This window comes from Nasonia vitripennis, chromosome 2 (genome assembly GCF_009193385.2).
Source record: "Nasonia vitripennis strain AsymCx chromosome 2, Nvit_psr_1.1, whole genome shotgun sequence".
Lineage (NCBI taxonomy): Eukaryota > Metazoa > Arthropoda > Insecta > Hymenoptera > Pteromalidae > Nasonia > Nasonia vitripennis.
The window spans coordinates 4088671-4111339 of NC_045758.1; the positions used below are offsets into that span (position 1 = coordinate 4088671).

General features: G+C 45.6%; 1 protein-coding gene across 9 annotated transcripts in view; it reads left to right on the forward strand.

Moving 5' to 3' along the window:
- LOC100120812 (venom metalloproteinase 3-like) overlaps positions 1-22669 on the forward strand; it is a 77632-nt gene that overhangs the window by 18837 nt on the left and 36126 nt on the right. For 3 of the 9 annotated variants that reach the window (XM_008211382.4, XM_008211388.4, XM_032597136.1), the window contains exon 1: positions 15289-15401. The exons of 3 other annotated variants lie outside the window; for them this stretch is intronic. In XM_008211382.4, the coding sequence (XP_008209604.1) occupies positions 15362-15401 (40 nt within the window). In that variant the 5' untranslated portion in view covers positions 15289-15361. Of the gene's footprint in view, positions 1-14324; positions 14417-15258; positions 15402-16351; positions 16397-22669 lie in introns of those variants that run through there. 3 more of the 9 variants (XM_016982937.3, XM_008211381.4, XM_016982939.3) reach the window with 3 other exon arrangements.

The following is a 22669-nucleotide window of genomic DNA, read 5'->3' on the forward strand; positions in this document are numbered from 1 at the left end:
AATTGAGAAACTCGCTGCCAGACAATGACAATGGACACGCCTAAGGCTACTTTTTCTCGATTCTGCGCATACGAGCGTCGCGCTGGGATTGGAAACGGACGCAGGTGTCGCGTTTTTCCAGCCTCTCTCTGTCTTGGTTAAAATTTAAATTCGAAGGAAAATCGAATCCTAGCGGTGCGGACGGCCGATTTCTTTTTGCTTTCTTTTCCATTGCGGTTTTATCCGCTGGAAAGCTCCTCCTTTTATACACACTATATACGAATGAGTTCGTAAATTATTCCTTGAGGCGAAGACGACTGCTAATTTGCATGTATCATCGACGGAGCCTTGATTCAGTTTTGTTTGACCGTTGTTGTGATGACCGCAGGGGGGGGGGAGAACACTTTTTTTTGCGCCGGTAATCGAAACGACGACTGGTTTAATTTATCGGGGAATCCGAAGTCTATGGGCTTATCAGATGACCCACTATTATTCCTTTCGAAAGACACGTGGCGCGGGAAAAACAACGACGGAATTTAAATACTGTTTGTCCTTTATTTTCAGCTTCTGTCGTAGCTCCTCTGACTGTAATTGCATTTTTTTTTGTTTCTCCTGTTATAAAAACAGTTGAATCGTTTACGCGTGCAGAAAAAAAATACGGAACGGCAATAAATAATCAATTATCCATTCGGCGATATACCGTAAACAAATAATTAAATAAATTGCTCAGGGAAAAAGTTATGTACACAATTTTTTCCCCCGCAATTCCCGGCGTTTCCCAAGCGCACTATCGTAAAAAGAAACAATTACAAAGCGTTCTTAGAGAAAAATTCACTTCCAGATGGTATCCGTAAGTTTCAAAAGCAGCTCTGATCTTTGACAAAACACTCGTTGTATACTCAACACGTAATTCTTTGTTCTTCGATTTCCACGCTTTTCCTTCCAGCAAAAAAGTCATCTCCTTACAGCTTTTTACCCTCTAAACGCACCCCGTCCTATCCATCACGCTTAATCGCACACGCGCCCAAATTACACGTCAAGTGTGTACCGAATTTCCAAACATGTCGAAACACACACATTACCTTATTTTCGTCGTCGTTAAAAGTCGCCCGTCGAAAATGGCAAATGCAAATTGCCATACACACTCCCTCGACGCACAGGACAGAAAAAAGAAAAAGAAACCGCCTTTAGATATTCAGTGTCGGAAAACGTACGTGACCTTGTCACGCGGCAGCAGCAGCAGTCGTCTACACACCTTTTTCCCCGAGTGGATACATACATCATTTTGCCATCCCGACGCTTTTCGCCGTAAATTTAGCACTCGTCTCGCGTACCGAACAATAGGATTGTTGATGCTGCAGCTGCGCTCGCGCTTTACCGTTAAAAAAGGATGTAAAAAAGGACACGGCCGTTAAGAGAGTTAGCTGCGCGGCAGCGGAACAACTCGGTTAGCGCGCGAGCGAGATAGTGATTTTATTTATTGGCCAAGCTCGGCTGATTATTTATCGCGTCTTTCGCAGAGAAGTCTGATGCAGCGGGATTACAAATGAGTTCTGCGAAATATCGGTATAACGAACGAATATTCGCATAGGGTCAAGTCGAAAGCTTTCGTATCATAGATTGTATGTACGGAGAGAAGGAAGTGCAGCGCTATTGTTGTTGATAATAGGTATACGCGCTGGTCGAGGTGCGCCCGGTGACTTGCAGCTCCAGGATATCAATTGGAAACTCGCATGCGTGCTTTCAAATCATCCGTTTATAATTTATGGCTGCAGCAGAGCAGCGATCGAAAAACTTTTACTTTCCTGCGCAGCGCCTTATCTCGCGCGGCTTTGATGCTGCGTAAAAATCGATTTTAAACATTCCGACTCGTGTGTGTGTGTGTGTGTGTGTGTGTATGGCTTTCTCTTGATTGGCTGCATATACTACCGTAAACACAGCGCGAGATATGCGTGTACGTATCCGTCGATCGTCTTTACGAGCGAATATAATATTCCCGCATATCGATGCGAAATTAAGAGAAAAACTAATTGAGAGGCGAAGCTTTCCCACACAACTATATCGAAACAAGCGCGAAGATGCTAAACCCCACAACCACCTTCATAAACTCGCGCATAAATCTTCGGTATTGACACTTGAAACTAATCGTCGAGTTTTGCAAACCAGCCCGTTTCGCAAATATTAGAATTTCATCACTCCAACCGACTCACGCGTGCGATCTTCATATACTTATAAACCAAAAAAAAAAAATCTTCCAGCCAGCGGTTGCGCACGCGAGAGCGCGATAGAGGCCGTAAAATTTCTACACCTCTTTCATATAAGATACTCTCCTTGAACGATATTTCGAGAATGCATCTACGGGCGGTTCAGACAAAACACTGAGCGTATACGCGGACGTGATAACGCGAGGACTTGCGTAAGGAAGCGATCGCGCTTTTTTGCCTCCCTACCTCGATTTTATTGTTTTTTCTGCTCCCGTACATAACACACCTATACGTGTGCAGCGTCGAAGGTCTCGCGCGCATACTTTCGAAACGATCGCAGCGAAGCCAGGGTCCTATTAGCTGTGATACGTTAAGCACTTCGTCCTACGAGCTGTGACTCTCGAGTGCTGTATACACGAGTGTGTTATTATATCGAAGCGATGCTGGGTATACGGATAGAATCTGAATTAGAAGATTTTTCCGAATGGAAATTAAGACGGAGTGGCTCTCGAGAGTCACGCCGCTAATTCACACTCCGCATCAAGCGCGTGCAGCCACTTGTTGACTGTAATAGAAATTCGAGTGGGTGTTGTATCAAATTGAAGCACACTGCGATTCCAATCGCGCCGCATTTACATAGAGCCTTGTTATTTCGAGCTGAATTGCAGCTGCCGCTGTGTATCACGCGATCCATATATCCTAAATCCACTTGTAATTTCGCAATTAAAATAATATCGGCGTCGTGCGGCAGTTCTATTTTTCGCGCGCTTAAGCAACAAATAATGTGGGATACCCTCGAGCGGAGAACACGACTGCGCAATCGGTCACAGAGAGCGAGTACAGCGTTAAACAATTCGTCCTGCGGATTCGACGACCTTTGTCAAGGAGCTTCCCGTCGTCGCGGCATTTCGCCCTCGTGGAACGTTGAAACAGGACGACGGTATTTCTTCATGCGAGTCAAGGTTCCGTAGCCGTCAGGGTTGAGCCGAAAAGTTGCAAGTAATTCACATTGTTTCCAGTGTCGCGTATCGACGATTGATATCTCGATTTTAAGCCGGGGAAACAATCGCATGTGAAATCAGACGTTATTACACACTTTTAATTGGAATACGAATGAATTGTACTCGAGTTTAATTGTTGTACGAGGGGAATTAACTGGATCAATGTCAAGACGCGTATTGTTGGACGTTCTAATGCGGCCCCTAACAGGTTAAAATTGTGCAACTATAGTGTAGCACATTCTTTGAAATTCGAGTCCGCAATTATCGCTATGCCCGGAATACCGCAGCGAAGGTCAGCGTGAGAGAAACCACTTGGAAATGCAAATGTTTCAATATCCGTACGATATTTCTCACGTGTTATTTCGGGCGATTAAATTTTTCAACGTCTATCATTTGGAAACATTGCAATAAGTGTCTTTCCCCTATTCGCCGGGTAATAACAACCCGCGAATACTTATACTCGCTGCGGAATCACGACATACCGCGCTGCGATGATTGGGTGCTAATAATCCACGTTTCATCCTAATAACCCCTCGTACGTTGTATTCGCGGGAAAAGCTGCTTGAGCGCACAGGATATCACATACGAGTGAAAACACAGCGATCAGTCGAATCGAGCAACCGAATTACGTAAATTAACAGCGGTCACTCATCCCAAACGCCTTCTCTCCGAAGATACGGCAAAGGTAGGCGTATACACCCACGCAATCGCTTCCAGGCGATTACAATCCGCATACCAGTCGAATATCCAGTATTAGAGATGCGATTCGCGACGTTACATTCGCGCATTAATGGCGTATAAGTAGGTACTCGAGTAATTACCAGTGTAATTAGAGTGTCCCGCGTGCCCGCTCGGTGTAATGACATCAAAGAGCGGCTGCTGCAGCGCCGCTGACGAAACCGACCTAAAAACCAGCACCGCTGCTGTAAAGGCGTGTCCTCCTCCTCCTCCTCGTGCTTGTAGAGCTCATCGCTGATGAGCGCGCGAGCTATTGTGGAGACGCGGCCCGATAAGCCGACGATTGTGTTTTTTTCTTCCTTCCCGAGAGCGCACAGTCGCGTTCGGCTTCCCTGGAGCGAATTATAACAAGGTGAGAGAAGAAGCCGGTCCTCTGTGGAGCAGTAGGTGACGGCCGGAGTGTGATTTTTTACGCTAGACGGAACGTTTTAGAAGTGGGTCCTGCGTCTAGGTGTCCTTGTGTACGCGTGTCAATTATCATGGTGTTCCGGCCCGTGCGTCTGTCTTTTGAATAGTTTGAATGGTAGAGATTACGTCTTACGGTTATCGCACCTCTAACAATACTCGCGGCGAGTGGATAAGGTCAAGGATTGGTAAGACGACGCGTACGTTTCAAACTGTACACCAGACGATTAATATAAACTAAAAATTTCGTCGCTATACTCAAACCGCAGCAAACCCAGCCCACCTCGCGATTTTCCCTGCGCAATACTCGATTACGCGAGCGAGTTAGCCCGCGAGGACGGCTGCCTTCCCCTTTTCAAAAAACCCACGGCCGCCGATCCCCGCGCACGCGTAACCCGAGCCGCGCGGAAGTGTCCGTGCCGCAATTATATTCCCCGCGAGCCGCGCACTTATTCTGGAGCGATCTCGACTGCCGATACAGATAGGCGTGCCGCGCCGCGATTTTCTCCGTTCGGTAATAGTCCCGTGGACTCGCGAGAGCGGCCGCTTTCTATATGCATGTAAATGCGGATAATAAATAAAGCGCGAAAGTCGCAGCTGCGCGGCTCGGCTCTGTGTGTATCTAAATTCGGAGGGCTTTTTTCCCCCTTGATGATTTGAAAAGCGCGCCGCTGACGCTGAGAGAACAACTTTTTGTGTCGCGAGGATTAAGGTATGCGGTGAGGTGAGCAAATTGATTTTATCGGCGCAGTTCGATGCGAAAGTTGCAGCTGGCTTTCGGTGCGCCGCTGAGATGTCGTTTGCTGACGAGGGATGTGTGTGTACAGAGAGCCGAGCGCATTCGGCTTTGTTTAGAAAAACTTCGATGATGCAAGACGTGTTTGTGGTTTATGGGACCCTTCGGTGTGATCGATGGTAATATTGTTTTAGAGTGCGGGATTACGGTCGTACGTCACTCGAGTAGTACGCTGATGTACTCTAACGTTTTTCTTTATTAGGTAACCCATTACATTCGCTATTAGCCAAATCTATACGCCGCGAAAACGCAAACGAGTGTCGAAACAGCCTTTAACTTTTTGCCGCTATCCAAAGGTGTCGAAAATTCGACACAGACCAATTCCCCCCTAAGAGCATTAATCACGATAAATCGCGAGTAATTGCCACGTATTAATATCATTATCCGACGCTAAGTGGTATGCCTGGACGAAAAAAAAAATCGAGCCTAAGCAGATGCAAAAAAAAAGCGCGAAAGGAAAAACCGACATTTCGAGCACACAGCCCAACTCGCCGCGTGAGTAATGCAACAAAGCGGCGATAATGACTATACTTTTGCGAGCGTAACCCGGCCGTGATTGCTATTTAATAGGTCGTCGCGTTACTTTGCGCCCGACACAGTGTAAACCTTAATAATAATGAGCGACGCGGGCTCTATGGTGTTGTCGCGCGCGCTTAGACAACACAGACGCCGCGCGACACTATGTGTAAGCGTTACGTAAACGAGAGAGAGAGAGAGAGAGAGAGAGAGAGAGAGAGAGAGAGAAACGGCGGAATTCACGACGTGCGCAACTGGCCTGCGCGCGAAAGTCAACTGTTAGCCGAATTTCCATAGGCCGGCGCTCTTTCAAAACTGTCTTTTCTGCCCGCGCACGACTCTTTGTTTCTTCTTCTTCTATTTTCTCGTCTGAGCTAATCGCCTGCAATATCTGTTTTATAATGCCTCGGAGCGCTGCCTGGTTGCTTGAAGAGGTGTTTACGCGAAAGTTTTATACTGGGCTGTAAAAGACGGTGTTTTATATTTGAATCTAATATTCTCGAACTGACAAGAAGATATTCGATCACGCTCATTACAATATTTATTATTTAAGGAAAATATATTAAAACTCAATAATGATCCATCATTAATCTCGTTTCTTCTTTTCTGTTACAGGTGAGTTCACGAATTCTCTTCCCAAACTATATCCTTCTCGTCTCGTAAGTAAGCCGCATTCGATTCAATCACCGTATCTATATCGCTCCGATCTATATACGCGTAACCGCCAAACTCTTCCGCATAACGAATTCCATATCCGCGTCGACTCCCAAAAGACAACAGCCATTGTCGCGTCCACGAGATCAGCCACCTATACGATCGCTTTCCGTTTGCACAACGGCTCATACAGGCGAGCGACAGCTCGGTAGCGATATCCATCGGTCTCGCGGTTCCTGTCTGTTACCACTTATATACGGCACACGCGTGTACACGTCTGTCGGAAGTACGTCAGTCGAGGTCGAGCGGAGAGCTGCGAAAGAAGAGCCGCTTATCGATCGTTTATCTTCGAGCGAATGTCGTCATGTTGTAGCGAGCAGTGAAAATCAAGGTTCTGAATTGTAGCAGGTGTTTGTTTCGGTTATTGAGCTGCTAATATCTATGCGCATTTTTATGGAAGTAAAAGCACCTTTATGGGCTCGACCGAGCTTTGCGAGATTTACGCGCTGTGTGGTGTGGTAAACAAGCCTATTTTTTATTACTATCTACGAGTATAGAAAATAATTTTTATTCCAAGAATGCAGAACAATGTTCCTCCCAGTGTAGGTACAATTCTTCACGAAATTTCTTGCGCGAGCGTTCCTTTGGAAAAAGATTTCCTGTAGGCCGTTTTCTTACGCGCAAAATTACCGAGAGGTGATAAAAGTAACATTGTTATGCGTACACGTTGACTTTCAGCGTACATGTGCACCTGGGCGGTGAAGGTCAGCCGGTTATCTCTCTCGCGTGTATACACGTACCCAAATGACACGCGCTGAGTCCATTCATCTTATGCATATCTAAAATCGAACAACCATCATTATATTGATCCGTCCGTTAAAACGTTCCCCGACAGATCCTCCTCATATGCGAAAGTTTGATCTTATCTCGCACCTCTTGTGTGGATCCGTAAGTAGCGTCTATAAAAGTACCATTAATACGTTAAACGCTCGGCCGCCGCCTCTTTTAAATACAGAACGGAACCTAATCAATGAAACCCGATAATCGAAGTCAGAATTCTTCGCGTCTCTTTCAATCAGGAAGTTTTTCTCCGAAGCGTAAATCCAGAGATGATGATCAGCCCGATGGGAAACGCCTTATCCATCACGTCACCTGGAAAAGAAGCAACAGCGAAAATATATAACAACTGTCAATACTCACCCTCGTCACTCCTCGGCTTTTCGCGAGCCACTCACGTACTCGTCACCGCCAGTGACTTTCCATCGCAAAGCGCAAAAAAGCGAGTCGACTCGTTAGAGACAGCAATAACATACAGATATCCATCATGGATCCTCGACACAATTCGGCGTCGGCGGAACGGCGGCTCTTACTTACACTGCATCGCGTCCTTCGTCTCATACGTATATACCCACGCCCAGCGTTCGATCCGCGCAGCAGGTGAACCCAGGCGTTACGCCGCGAGGAAATGCGGGTCAAGGTTGAGAGTCGCTGGATACATACACGTGTGTGTGTGTGTATCTGTCGCGAAGAGAAAGACTTCGCAACAATCGAGCCGCACTCGCAGAATGTAGATGCGTCGTACCTTCGACTTATACCGTTGCTTTTTTTTGCGGCGTGTTCAGCGAGAGCGGGATGATGTATTCTAGCGGTGCCGAGCCCTTATTGTTGTAGCTCGCGCGTACGCGTTGGGCATTTTTCAATCGAGGCGCGCCGCGCCGACGTGCCGTGAAGCGAGACACGCGCGAGCGCCGCGCGTAAAATTAATGGGTTTTATTGAAAATTTACGCTGTTTTTGGCGCGGAATTCAAATACGCGCTCTTTGGAAATTGACGGGTGAGGGAGAGACATACCGCGGCGCGACTGACGTGTGAATTATTTTCACGGCGAATAGGTTTAACGAGCGGAACGGATCCGTATACGTCATCTGTATAATGGCTCTGTTTATATACGGTGCGGAGGGAAATGTATGGATTGTATGGAAAAATAGGAATGGTTATTCTTATACGGAGTGATATCGGTAATCGCGTAGGCCTTTCGATTTTGAATTTTAAACCGAGTCTATCCGGTGGAGATCTGGGCGTTTTCTCGGAGACTAATGCAAAGCAACGCACAAAGTGAAACCTTCGCGTTCCGCGTTTTGCGACACATTTAATAGCGAAGCGAGCATTTTTTCGTTGTAATAATCGGTAATCAGATTGACGCTCCCTCATCTCGAATTAATTACACGCGATATCGGCAAAGGCTTTTAGCATATGCATTATTGATGCAACGCGACTCGTATTCAAATGAAACCTTCTTCGCTATCTCGAATCTTATCGAGAGCCGCTTGAACAAAGGTGTCGCATATATGATGCAACCGAATACACTACCGTTTATATAGTAACCTTTTTCGAAAGGAAGATCAGTCCGAGATTAAACCGCGCTGGACCAGATACTCCGCTTTCAAAACACGTGCGATCGCCGGTTTCTAATTACGAACGTCGATTTATTTTATAAATTCGCATTGGCGAAAAACAGAGAAAGACGTCCCAGTGACAAAAAGCTCGTTAGCGGTTCGCGTCACGCGCCGCTGAGACGAGTGAAATTGGCCGCGATTGCGAGAGATGTATGCACACACTAACGCCACCATCAGTAATCGGAGCTACTCGATGCGGGTCAAGGTTGGGGCATCGCTCGCGTGCATACCTATGAGATCGATTTCTAATCGATCGATCGATCATCCGACGCTGATAAGATCGCGAGCCGTTGGAAGAAACTCTCGGTTTTCTCGCGTATACATACAGCTCCTGCGATAGTGTGTGTATAGAAACAGTGCGACAAAAAGAAACTCTTCCTATTGTGCCGTGCACGCGCGGAAGAAAGTTGCCTCCTTCATACGGGCACTACTGTTCGTTGAATGTTTCGTATACCGTTAATCTTGTTCCTGAAAAATTATGACGATGCGTGTGCGCGTATTGTAGGCGCGTCCGGCTTCGGAGAATTGGAATTCGATGTCAGCGCGGCGCTGAATGCAAATATCTAGGCTAATTGGGGGGATCTCGACTTTTCCATTTTGTTTCAACAAATTGTGGGCTCGTGTGTATTGTGCCAGCTCGAGAATGAAATCGAGGGACGGACGCGCTTATGCGTCAGAAGCGCCTTTGAATGTAACAAAGGGAAAGTTCTTTATGCTTGCGGATGAAAGTTCCTTTTTTTTCAACGTCTTACGTAAAATCATTAATCTTGTTTATAAACTGTTTATAAGCTTTTATCGATCGAGAGATCCGTGGACGTCGCTGAATCAAAAAGAACCAAAAGCATAAAACCGCATTCATTCGCAAGCTTCGTAAACTTTTCCGTTTGGAAAGTTGACTTTTCACTGCTACCTATATAAACATAGGAGCCTTGAACTTGGTAAGTTTCCACGCTTGAATTTCGGGCAGTAAACACGTTCTCAAGAGAGTCCTTGCGAAGATAAGACGTCCTGCACATTCGCGAGGCGACTTTGCATCCGCCGTCCTTGTGCGATAATGTGCGCGACTATCTCTCTCGTCGCAAATGCGTTCTCCTCTCGCAGTAGCCGACCCTCGTATGCTGTAACCAAACGGCATCCTCCTCCGCATGCAACGAAAAATTGAAAATTTCGCCAGACACGCGCGAAACGACTGTATAAGTAATCCCGTTTCGCGGAGCATATAATTTCCCCGAGGAAAAAATACCGCGTGTTTTACATTCGAAATACGTCTGTATACATACATGCACATTATATGCCGGTTGTCCATCAATTCATCCGCGGTGTTGCTTCCGCGTCGGAGTTACGTTACCGCAAGAGCGATGGATGATCGGGGTATTCGTAGTCTCTCTCTTTCTCGAGCCAGTCACGTTTATGCTAAGTCTCTCGCGCTGCTCGACAGTTTACGCGATGAAGTCTTCTTTATCTCGTTTCCCTTTCACCTGATGCCCTCTCACTCTCACCTGCGTCCGTGTGTGTGGGTATACACTGCGTTGCTGCAGCTGAGCGACATATATCAAGCGGCTTTGTCTTTGTGTGTGTCTTTTTTTTCATCGCTCGATGTTATCGAATATTTTTTTTTAAACGGGCTATATTTCAATTGGTTTTGCGCGCCTTTTTGGGATCGGAGACAAAGATATAGCGAGTCGAGGATTCATGAAATTCGTTATCGACTCCATAATTACGTTAATTAGGAGCGATGAAACTAAATAAGATACTTTGAAATTCAATCCCACGTATAAGTAACGTTTATTTTGGTACATATTAAAATAAGTTTAGTCACGTTTCGAGATTGGCCAATTATACATGCACAGACCAGCTAGAATATTTCTGTCCGTGTATATTTAAATATTCCGTGTATTATATACGTATGAAATCATCCGACGACTTATATACTTCTCTCCCGTCACTCCAAACACAGCAGTCCTTTACAGCTTGGAAAAATAACCCTGCGCACAACTGCACTCTTCCGCCGCGAAAAGCGCAGGATACAATCACTCGAACAAACGAAAAAAAACCTCGCAATTTTGCTCGCCCTCGTTTGCACACCGAACATTTCAGCTATACCTACTCGAGCTTATAGCAAAAACTGTTTAATAAGCTTTAATCACCAATTTTTTCGTCGCCCGGCTCCTCCTCTTTCGCCTTCCTCTCTCTCACTCATTCTCTCTCTCTCTCTCTTCACTCGATTCGTCGACGAGCGCGAAGCAGTCAAGAAAGTTGTTATCCTTGCGAGCTGACTTCGAGTCTGCCGCCGCGATAAGAAAGTCTCTCAAAGTTTCCCTCTCTCGACTCCTCTCGTCGCGTCTCTCTCGCATACGGTGTACACGTATACATCTGCATTACACGCGGAAAGCGAGCGCGCGCCCGGAATGCAAGTCGGGAAAATTCTAGTTTCCTTCGGAAAGCCGAATATTCTCTTATTCCCAATCGATGCGTCTTTAGTCGCTCGGAAGTTCAAAGGCGAATTCTGTGGGCGGCTCTCGCAACGTCCGCTTTCGTAAACCTCGATATCTGCGCCGTTCGAGATACCGCGAAAAAAGGCCTAGAGGAAATAGCTGTAAGAAGTGCCATGAATAGAGCAGACCTGAAAAAACCTTCCCGCGAACCTTCGCCTAGCACGCGTACAGGGGAAAAAGGCTCCCAAGACGTGAGACTACACACTCGCGAGCGTCGAAAGGGGGGCAGAGAGAGAGAAAAAAAAACGCTACGTGCAAGACACAGAGAGAAAAGAGCTCGCGCGTCGGTTGCACAATTGGCCGACTTGAACGGAACCGCGAGTGTATCTCTTATAATACACACACACACGTACTGTACGAACCGATTTCGAAAGAGCTGAGTAAAAAGCGTCGTCACAACGATGCTCTCGGCGTCGAAGCGCTTCCGGCGGAGCCGATGACAGTGCGTTGCGAATCCGGCTATTAGACGGGCAATCGCGCTACTGATGCTTTTTTGCCGCGGGATTTTCTGACTGAGAGAAATTATGTGGTATGCATAGAGGCGTGTGCGCGATGTGCTGTTGCGTTAGAGAGTGTGTGGATTGGAGATGCTCGTGTAACGAGGCGTTATACAATTGGCGTAACAGGCGAGAGGATTTAACGCTGTATTGATCTTCGATACGAGTAGCTCATGATTGCTCCTTGTAACTTCCGGATGATCTCGGCTGCGGTCGATCGGATTTGGTAATCGTGCTTCGTCTGTGTGTATTTGTGCTTCTGTTTGTAAGTGAATTGTTAGCTTGTGATAAAAATTATTACTTATACCAAGATGATGTTTTGTTCTCATCTGATGAAAGTTTCATCACGGGAAATATATATGCGCTTACGCATTGTACTTCCCCCGAGAGATTTTATTGTTCGTTCTAATAAAAACATTGTCGTCCATTAACGTGATTCACCGCACACTCCCGCGTCGCAGTCCTCGTGCAGGGAATAGAAATCAGGCGCAAAATTTATCTTCGAAGCGCGGTAACCTAATTTATTACGGGTCAGCTCGCTTATAGTCAGGATTGATGAGTCCTCAGCCGCAGTGTCTATGGACAATTGACGTGGCCGAAGACTCGATTCTTGTTTTTAATCTTTTCTGCATTACTGTTTTAACGACCGATTAAAAGCGTGTTTTTATACGCCAGTCATTTGGACTTTATGTGCGACACGTCCGAGGCGCGATGGATTATAATATCACGATTTGTCAAGTCGCCTCGCGAATTTGTCTATACTGTCTTCTGAAAGTCGGCTCTGAAGTCAAATATATTGTGTAGGAAAAATTGCGACGTTAGAATAACTGTAAATTTTCTGCGTCGGAATATTTTTGCGGATTTCCTTACGATATCCTTCAACGATGTTTATTCTTGTTTTCCATTTTCGCTCGGAAATTTAGTGGCTCTAACTCTCGAGGTAAAAAGCGAAGCGCTGTCGTGCTTTTTCCCACGATGTGTCCAGAGTTATGCAAATAAGTCAGAAATCTCGATAGGTCGCGCTCCTCTAATAAAAATAGCACACAGCCGCGCATCGGAGACGTCGAAGAATGTCGGACTGTTTTTACGTCAAAAAAAGTGACACAACATCATCAGGAATCCGTAATAACTAGGTTCATCGAGATGATTAAGTCGTATTAAATTCGAATATTACACATGTCGACGAGTTTGATATTCTAATTCGTCGACTTGACAACTTCATTCCGACGTGAAAAGGGCCCCCGATGACGGTATTAAATCATTAAAACGATACATTCATCATCGCCGTAATACATGACAACCAATTTCGATTAACATATTCGTTTAACGTATACACACGCGGACGAATTATGATTTTCCGCTTCAATATCAATTTCCCCGCGCTAATTTGCCTCGAAAGAGCCCACACAATCGAAAATTTATCTCCTCCCGCGCGGCGCGTAAACACTCCGACGAAACAGCGCCATTTCCCAAGTTGAGAAACGCCGACGTATAATATTTCCAAGAACTTTTCTCTCCGTGTACACACGCTTGTGTATAATGTATCTCTCGATCTGCCTCTCTCGACTCCTCCTTTTGATACGTCTAATTATCCGCTTTTATACCGGCTGAAAGGAACACTTTGCGGAGACCTAAATCCGAGCGTTACACCATCTTCGCAGAATCAACTTCGGTGACTTAATAAACGTCTCGCGCGATGTGTGTTTTTTTCGCCTGACTCTCGCGAATTCTTCCATAACGAAACCGCGAGAATTCGCGCGCGCTAATAGGAAAAATTGCGCCGGAGGGAAAAAGCCGCGAACAGGTGTATTAAGAGCCTTTTGGAGCCGACGAATATATGCCTCCGATTTGAAATGAATATGTATAACATCGGGTAAATCGGCTTAGCATAAATAACGCGTTATTTTCATCTGCGAGACATTATTCGCTGATTGGATCCACATCTTCGATAAACAGAACGCAAAGAAACGTTGACTAGACTCTCGAGCAGTTTTTTTCTGGCTGCACCTATAAATCGTTTTCGGTAGTTTTCACGAAGTTATAATATTTCCCTCGGCAATTTACGTCAGTATTAGAACCATCCAAGAGGATTGTTAGAATTCATTACGACGGTCTAATGGAAGACTGTTGTTGAAAATATGGTAAATTGAAATACTGGTTTCGTTGTGCTTATAAAATTTTCATCACAAAACTACACCGCCGCGCTGTTGTTGCTGCTCTCTTCCACGAACGGCCGTAACCCCTCAATTTCGTTGTAACAGCGTTACACTTCGGCACTCGCAAAATTCGCACACATTATGGATCAGCAAAAACACGACACAAAAGCCGCGCGCGTATCCGTTTCAAACTTCCCATGTCCGTTACGTGCGCGCGCAAGCCTCGTCGGAGCAAGATGAATCGGGAATTAGCCATGCGGCGATTATAACCCATTCATAAATCCGGCGTCTCTCCCACTGTGCCTCTGTGTTGTATCTTATTCCTATACACATAGACGTATGCGTGTGAGTAACTCGGCGCGTTTGTGCGTGTCGAAATACGAGTCGCGGATTTCGAGCCCGTTCAAGGCAGTCAGCTTCTCTCTCTGTCGGCGATGAGAAAAATATACGCGCGTCGCGTCGCGAAAAGTTTACGCGTATGTTTAGAAGCGAAAGAAACTGTGCGGCGTTTGACTTAACTGTGTGTAATAAGCTATTTGATATAATAATTATGAAAGTGGGTACAGGGTTAATTGTCACACTGACGCTGACGCTGCAGGTATAGAGAGCTGTAGTATCGCGGTCGAGAAACTGGAATCGGCTCTCGTGTCGAGGCTATTATCGTAAAGAATACGAAAAGGCCTTTAAAAATAGTGCGCGGCGGCTATGTGGGCCCGAAAAAAAGAGCGCGAGGAGATGGGACAACAACTTGACATATCGTATACGCGAATTATAATTTTAATAATATTCTGGAATATTCAGTGTGTTGTGCGATCGTTCAGAGGCGCCGAGAACAGCTGACACGATGCGGCTCTCTATAATAATTTTTGGCCGAATACAATATATCGAGCCCACAGTAATAAGGAAACCATCGACTTTACTATAAGTGTGTCGAAGCGCGAAAATGTATAGTTTATCAATATCGGATTTTGAATCCTCAATCAGGGTGAATCACGGAAAAATGTTATTCCTTCACTCCATATCCCAATGAAAATGTCGCTACCGTATGGTACAACGCGCGTAATAGCTCCCCGCATAAGTGTCGTCGTAGCTTTTGTCGTAAAACTCCGGAGAATCATTCACCAACTTAGAAAACAAGCACAACTCACAACCTGTTTAATTTCGCCGTCTCACGACCTTCCGCACAGTCGTCCCTTCCACATCCACACACCCATACACACGGCAAGTAACGCAGCCGTTTAAAAGGCATTAAAACAAGGCGTTCGCTCGTTGCGCGATTGTGTACAGAGACCCGCGCAAATTGACACACCTAAAACGAGTCTACACACCGTCGAGAAGAGTGAGAGAGAACAAGAAGCGCGTTAGCGACGTGAGAACGATTCGCACACTCTCACTTGTGGCTGTGTGCGCTCGCGAGTGGGATCCACGCGTGCGAGCTATATAGGAGCTGAGGACGAAAACGGCGATGAATCGAGACTCTGCCTCGTATATAGGAGTGTCATTGTGTACGTATACGCGTGTGTTGTGCCTGTCGTGGGCCAATTACCGAGTCAGTGCGAATCCGGCGCTAATGAGAGCGATAATGAAATTTTCTTGGGATTGTTTACCTTCGCTTATTTGGAAATCGGCGGGAGATGCTGTTGTTGCCGAATTCGATCAAGTTTGTGCGGGAGTAGGTGGTTTATGACGCTATAGAGTGTTAGATTGATGACGAGTTGAGAAACGGATGCAAATCAAAGTAAAAGTGAATCTCTAATTGTCTTTCACAGAGCTGAATTTAAATACGCGTTTATACTTCATAACAAAATTGCTGAAAATCCTTAGTGTGAAAAAAGGAACCGCTCTAAAAATATATCCATAAATCACTCCGCGGACAGCTGAATCGAGAGCGACTTCCTCTCCTCGTTTCGACCCTAGCTTTATACGCGCATAGCACCGTGTAGGTATGCGATTGTATTCGTATTTTTCATTTTTTTCGGAGTCTTAATTTTGGAGAAAGTAGCGCCTTTCCCGTTTGTACAACCGCTCGAAGGAGGAAAAAAATCCGTCGGAGAAGAAGACGCGACTGTACTACAATAGCACCTGGCTCCGGAGTTTTCTGACTGGGAGTATAATATCAGCACCTGTGTGTGTGTGTGTGTGTGTGTGTGTGTATTTTTCGTCGCTCCGGCGCGAGAAATCTCACTCCAGTGCCTTTCCCTTTAGAGCATTGTCTCTCTGTGTGGATACGGAGTAGAGAATGTTACACCCTTCGAGATAGCGGATTTTTCGAATTCTTCAGCGGCGCTGATTGATCACTAGCGCGAGATTAATTAAGATTTTCGCGAGAGACGCGAGTGATTGAGATTTAGGCTCGGTGTAATATATGGGAATTCTTCCTTAAGCATTAGAATTCAACATCTCTTTTTTATACGTTCGTCGAATCTAATTGAGTCTTTATTTCCTTGTGTTTCAGGTGAGTTTCAAGCATCGTATATATAAAATCTTCATGCATCGATCCGTAAGTCTAACATATAGTAAACAAGATCCTATTCCATTCACCGATCGAAATTTCACGAACGCGCGAACAAGCTGTTGACATCGTCTCAGCGATTGCGATTTTCTTCGCAAACACGAGGAAGTCCACAACATCGTCATCATTGAATTTCCACAGCCGGCTTATGAAAAATAAAGACAGCCTATAGAGATTAAGTCCCCCTGCGCGTTACCGGAAAGACTCTCCCATACATACACCATATACGTCCCCTAAACAGCGCGAGCAACGTTTACAAGTCCCTCGCGGCTCTCGATAAAAGTCCGTCGTAAAGTCGCGCAATAAAGTTCGCCGCCTTTCGCGCGCGCGCGGGCCGAAAACCAATAGAGCGCTTAAAAAATTTTACGGCCACCTAACAGCTGCTCCTTCAGTGCAGCCGACCACCCCACAGGCGCTATTAATTGATATTATCCATCGACGCGCAGTTCGCACGTGTGCTTATGTTTTTGCTCGCCGCGGTCTTGTTTACTGCTATACGCTTGGAAATAAAAAAAAAAATTTGCTCGAAACCCGAGGTTCTCGCGATCATAATATTTGAGATTTAAGAAAGAGAAACATTGCTTTCACAACATTCCCTCGCTATTTTTCTCACACCAGCTCGCTCAGACTCGTGTGTACAGTCACTTCACGAGTGACTCGACTATCAGGATTTGAAATGAAACCGAGAAGACAGAAGCGAAGCGTCGAATTGTCCATTGGTCATTGACCGAAGACACTCGTGGAATTTTCCTATTTCTAAGCTCCGCACGTTGCTCTCTCTCGCTCTCTCTCTCTCTCTCTCTCTCTCTCTCTCTCTCTCTCATACCGCGAGAAAATAATAAAAAGAGGGAAGCAGTAGTCGAGCCGCGCAGAGTGTGATTCAGAAAAGCCACTCGCGAAATTCGGAATTCAAGCCGGCACCGAATGAATTATACGCTGCTCGAGTCTATTTGCCGATTCTACGCTGTGGGGTCCGATTCTGACGCCTTTTTGGTTGCGCTGCACGTGTGCACCGCGGCAATTTGCTGCCTTTTGAGACGGACGCACTCGCCGGCGCTGGAATTTGCGCGGAGAAGCGATGGAAATGATAATTTCAAATGTTGCCGTGCGCATGAATTAAATTAGCTGCGTTTTGTACACAGCCGATTGCGTAAGAGTGGAATCCGCGAACGCGCGCGGGTGGGCGATGTTGCGCGCATTCTCAGCGTCACTGATAAAAGTGTTTGGTTATGCGAACTTTCGAAAACGCATATAAGAGAGCATTTTTCAGATTTTCCTTTTTGCTTACAGTTGCGCTTACATTTCGCAAGAATCAATTACCGAGCTCATTTTCCTCGATTCAAGAAAGCGCGCCGGCATTGTTTTCCAACCCGAGACACGTTCGGCATAACCGCGTGTAAATATTGCTAATTAAACAATCTCGACGTGTCGGCCGCGCGGTTTTAATAATTTTCCCCATCACGAAATAAAGATACACCGATGAGGAGAGCAATAACAATCGGCTTACCCTCGATACGAAAATAATCGAAACTCTCGCACGTATTATGACAATCAATCATGAGATTTTTAGCTGCACGTGGAAATTCTAGTTTTTCAATCGCGCGCCTTCCGAAAATCGTAAATCGCGCTATATACACACACCGTAAATACTCGTTATTTATTATATTTACATATGCGAGCTCTGAGTCCGGTGTACGTATACGCGCACTAATTGATTCCGGCCTTTGACGGACAGCGGAATGTTTAATCGGCGGGCAGACATTTTTTTCCTGATTTTATGGCATAGCGCGATCGAGTGAGTGAGTGAGAGAGAGAGAGAGAGAGAGAGAGAGAGAGAGAGAGAGAGAGATTCTCAAGGCCTCGGATACACGCGGCTGTGCGCGTCGAGATTGAGTCGAGTCTGAGGAAAGAAATCGTTTGTTTTTACCATCGCGGATACTTTTATTTTGCGTGACTTGATTTCCGAGGGAAAGAGCCGCTGTGTCTTTATTCCAAGCGCTTTATCTATCGCTAGACGCTATTAATCTTGCCGAGGACTTTAAAAGCCACGGGGATCATGTGGCTTAAAATAGAGGATATAGACAATGGAGCCTTTGGATTCGCAATTAAGAGCCCGGAAAAAAACGAGACGCGAGTCGCCCGCAGAAAAACTTTATATGATGTGAATTACAAAACCGCGTATCAAAGTCCTGTTATTTTCAGAGAGTGCAATAATTTACATAATCAATTATAGACGAGAAAAAATCGACGGCCAAAACTACCTGCACCCGTCTTAATTCCGCTCACGACATTTTCGAAGAAACAAAACCAGCTCCACAGAGAGAAAGACCGTCGACCCGACGACTACGACTGTCAAGCGCGTAATAAACGGCTGTCTGCATTGTGTCCGACGTCTGAATCTGTGCCAACGTAATCTCCATTTTTTTTTCTATTATTTTTACATAGCTTCCTGCTCCACATTGTCCGAGTGTACAGGCCTGTATAACACAGGTATACAGACAGAAGGCGTTAGGAAGCAGCGGCACGTGTCTTGGAAGCGTGGAAGCGTTGAAATCTCCGGCGCGCGACGACGAGGCGGAAAAAAGACCGCTCGCGGGACCACAATACGATCGTTAAAGTCCCGCAGACGCGCTGTCACCCGCACTGCGCATACTGCATTATATATACAAGTTGAAATCTTTTGGCGTATACGTAATACACGCATAACGTGGGAGCGGTTGAACTTTTGTACCGCGAGTTTTTCTCCAATTATCCCGTCGAGAGCGCGAGGCGAAGGTTTTGCTCGAAAAGGTCATTATTAGCCATTGTGTATCGGGAACGAGACACGGCGGCCTTCTCTCTATGAAAACGCGCCGGTCGGTCGACTCGTGCGAAAATATGCGCGCGTGTATTGAACTCGCAATGACTTTCGATTGACGCAGTTGCGAGCGGTGAGTAATGAAAGTCGTGTATAGGAGTAGGAAGCCGTCGGCTTTATTCAATGTTTCGATGCTTATGATCGCTCTGATCGGTGATATGGAAAATTTCTCAGCGTTTCTGTATTAGTCAGGGAAATGTCATTTATTGCGCTTCTCAATCGAGGTTCATATTATTGCGCGATGGATTCAATCAAAACAAAAACGTCGTTTCGAAGAATCGTTAGAATGTTGTCGAACGATATGAATAAGTCATATAACTTTGAAACACAACAAAAGTGTCATTGCGCGTGAAATAAATGTGTTTTCTTCACTCTTCAGCGTTATGTTGAAGTGTATATAATTGAAACGTTCTCTACAAACGACGTTAATTGGCTTTGCAAACCAGAACGAGAAGCGGATAACACGGGCATTCATCAACCGATCGCGTACAGTCATGTAGTCGCGCACTATTAAAGCATCTGATAAAACTCACTCGATCCATTTGAAAGTATAATAGCACACACACATCAATATACGCAAACTAAAAATACTCTCCAGCCTCATAAAGACGTTAAAACGATCGTCCATATCGTGACCGCAAGCGTCATCTCAACAAAGACGCAAACGATCACGCCATCGCAGACGCTTGAAAATCAACCTGTTCCCATCAGCGCCGCCGTCGAGAAAAAGAAAAGCCTGCATGCATCAGAAGCTGCTGCACGCGCGCCGCTAAAAATCTGCCCGTCAAGGTCCCGGCGATAAAGCCGCTCTCTCCAAAGGCCCACTTGGCGTCCCGCGAATTCCCGTCCGACCAGTCGCCTCCGAAAGCATCGCAAACAAACAGAGAAAGACTCGAATTTTTCTCGCGACGACACACGCCGGCGCGGGCCATTGACTGATCCGCCGATCGAGGAAACAAAAAGGCTCCAAGGTGACGGCTAATGGCTTCGGCTTACAACGGGTAATGCGTGTACTCGCATCGATACACTCGGTATTATACGTGTGTGTGCGTGTAGGGGGATAACACAATGAAGCTCTTTCGCTGTGTAAGTCCCCCGAGGCGATCATCTCTTTACCGCTGGCCTTGGCACACGCGTGTTTATGCGCTCGCGATGCGGAGAAAAAGAGGAGAGACGTGTGCGCTGATAATCGGAGAGATGCGCGAGTGCCGGAAATTCTTCCCGCGCGACGCTCCTTTGTCGGGAGGAAAAGTGGAGCTGTTGTTAGCGAGAATGCATGAGTGTCTGGGACTTGGTTTTGCGCTTGTGGAATAGCTGATGGCTGGTCGAGAGGATGATTTATCTGTGTGTGTGTGTGTGTGTGTGTGAGGTTCGAAGCACTGAGAGTGAAGCTTGACCCTGAACCGTATGTCGATTCATAGCTGGTATTTTTGGTTCTGGAGTTGATGAGAATACAATTTGAGAAGTATTTTTTTTGTTGCATTTCGAGGTGGTAATGAATCTAATTTCGATGTGATTTGAAATCGATTTCAATACTCTCCGATTACAATTAATCTATCACCTGGATTCAATCTCGAATGATTTTTCAGCGTGATACATATAGCGCTAAACTGAAAATGTCAAAGCAATCAACTCTCCAGTGGTTTGAATAATTTTGCGGTTGACCTTCGAGGTTAATCCGACGGCTGTTACATTGTCTACTTCGCCGCATAAAACGATTGCCGACATCTGAAGCATTACTGCGGGCGGCTTTACGGCGATTCGACAGAAAAAAGTTTACGGCCTGAATAAATCGAATCAATTTTTGCTCTATTAACCGATTGCGCAAGCGTTTCGTGGTTGCATTGTCGGCAGAACGCGTAATAATTTTTTTTTATTAATCTTCAATCGCATTCTAAAGGAAAAACTGGCTTCGAAAAGAACGAGACTTCTTTTTTAAATTTATCGCCTTACCACCAAACATAAATTACGGTTTTATCGCAAACAAAATTATAAGCTGAATCGTATTCAGAGACAATCCTCGGAGACGTACTCAATCCGGCATTACAAACAATAATATTAGTCCGTCACGATGAATTACTTTTCAGGATTGTTTATGGTTTGTTGTCGACGCGGAGTAAAAAATTTGCCCGTTTGCGGCACAGAGAATTTTTCACATTATTTATCAACTACCGGTGTTGCTCATAAACTAGAAACCCGCGCACGTGTTGCATCGATTTATTCTGAAAATTCACACATCGCGACACGCACAGTAGGAGAAAACGATGGAACAACTTTGCCTGTGTTGATCAGTCAAAGCAGCATTGTTTACGTAACTTCGAATGGCATTGACTCGTCATTTACGCGCGATCTTGTTGTCGTAGATGCGCCAAGAAAATAAGACTTGCCACCCTGTATCGGTATTTAAAAGAAAATTGTTTTCTTCTATATATAGCTCCTTTGTATACATGGAATCTATTCGTATTCATAGCCGATGATACGAAGTGATGGATAGCTGTTATAAATAAGTCATGAAAAACGAGAACTGCCGCGCGGCGAGCACATCGCCGAGAGCGAGCGAGTTCAATGGAATGGTTTTCTAATTAAAATTTCTTGAGTAACGCCCGAGAGCCGTAAAAAGTGCGTTCGCCGGATAATCGTCAGGCAAAATTGATCCTCATTTTTATACTCTGTCAAACAGTCATTACAGTTGTGTTAGGCAAACGAAATTGCTCTTAGCTCTTTCTCGGTGTGTGTGTATATGCATTGTTAGGAGATATTAAGCAACATCAATCTCTACCTCATACTGTATACATCCGTCCCGCAAAAACCTTCTCGTTATTATTACTTTCCACGTTTTATTATTCACCGAATGCTATTCAATCACTGCATTCGTCGAAAGCTATAATCTCCCCCCGCGCAAAAAGTCCTAATCGATCACACTCGAGCACCCTTCGGCACACATTTTTTCCTTCATCCTCGACTCTCCTCGCTGCGCACACATCCTCTTCACTGCCCTTGACTTGACGCGCGTGTAATTCGATTCTCATCCCGTCCGCAAGCGTATGCGACACAAAAGTCTATGGTCTTTGCGCCGTGAAATTGCGCTACCAATCAATTTTCGACGCGCGCTGGCGACACGACCTTGCGCCTTGTTTTCATAGGTCACGGAAAAATCGCGGAAGAGAGGGAAATTGCCCAACCTCTGCGCGATCGTTATTAGAGAGTGATTTTATTTCTTCGAGGCTTTATTTTTTTCGAATCCCAGTCGGCACACATGATTAACAACGAGACGAGTTTGTCGCAATGCATTTGCGTAATTGGGTATCGATGGTCTTGGCTGTGTTATCTCGATAGACAGTCTGTTTTCGTTGGGATTGATTTGTGGTCGGATGGTCCTTTAATCGCGTTAAAAGTGGCTTCGG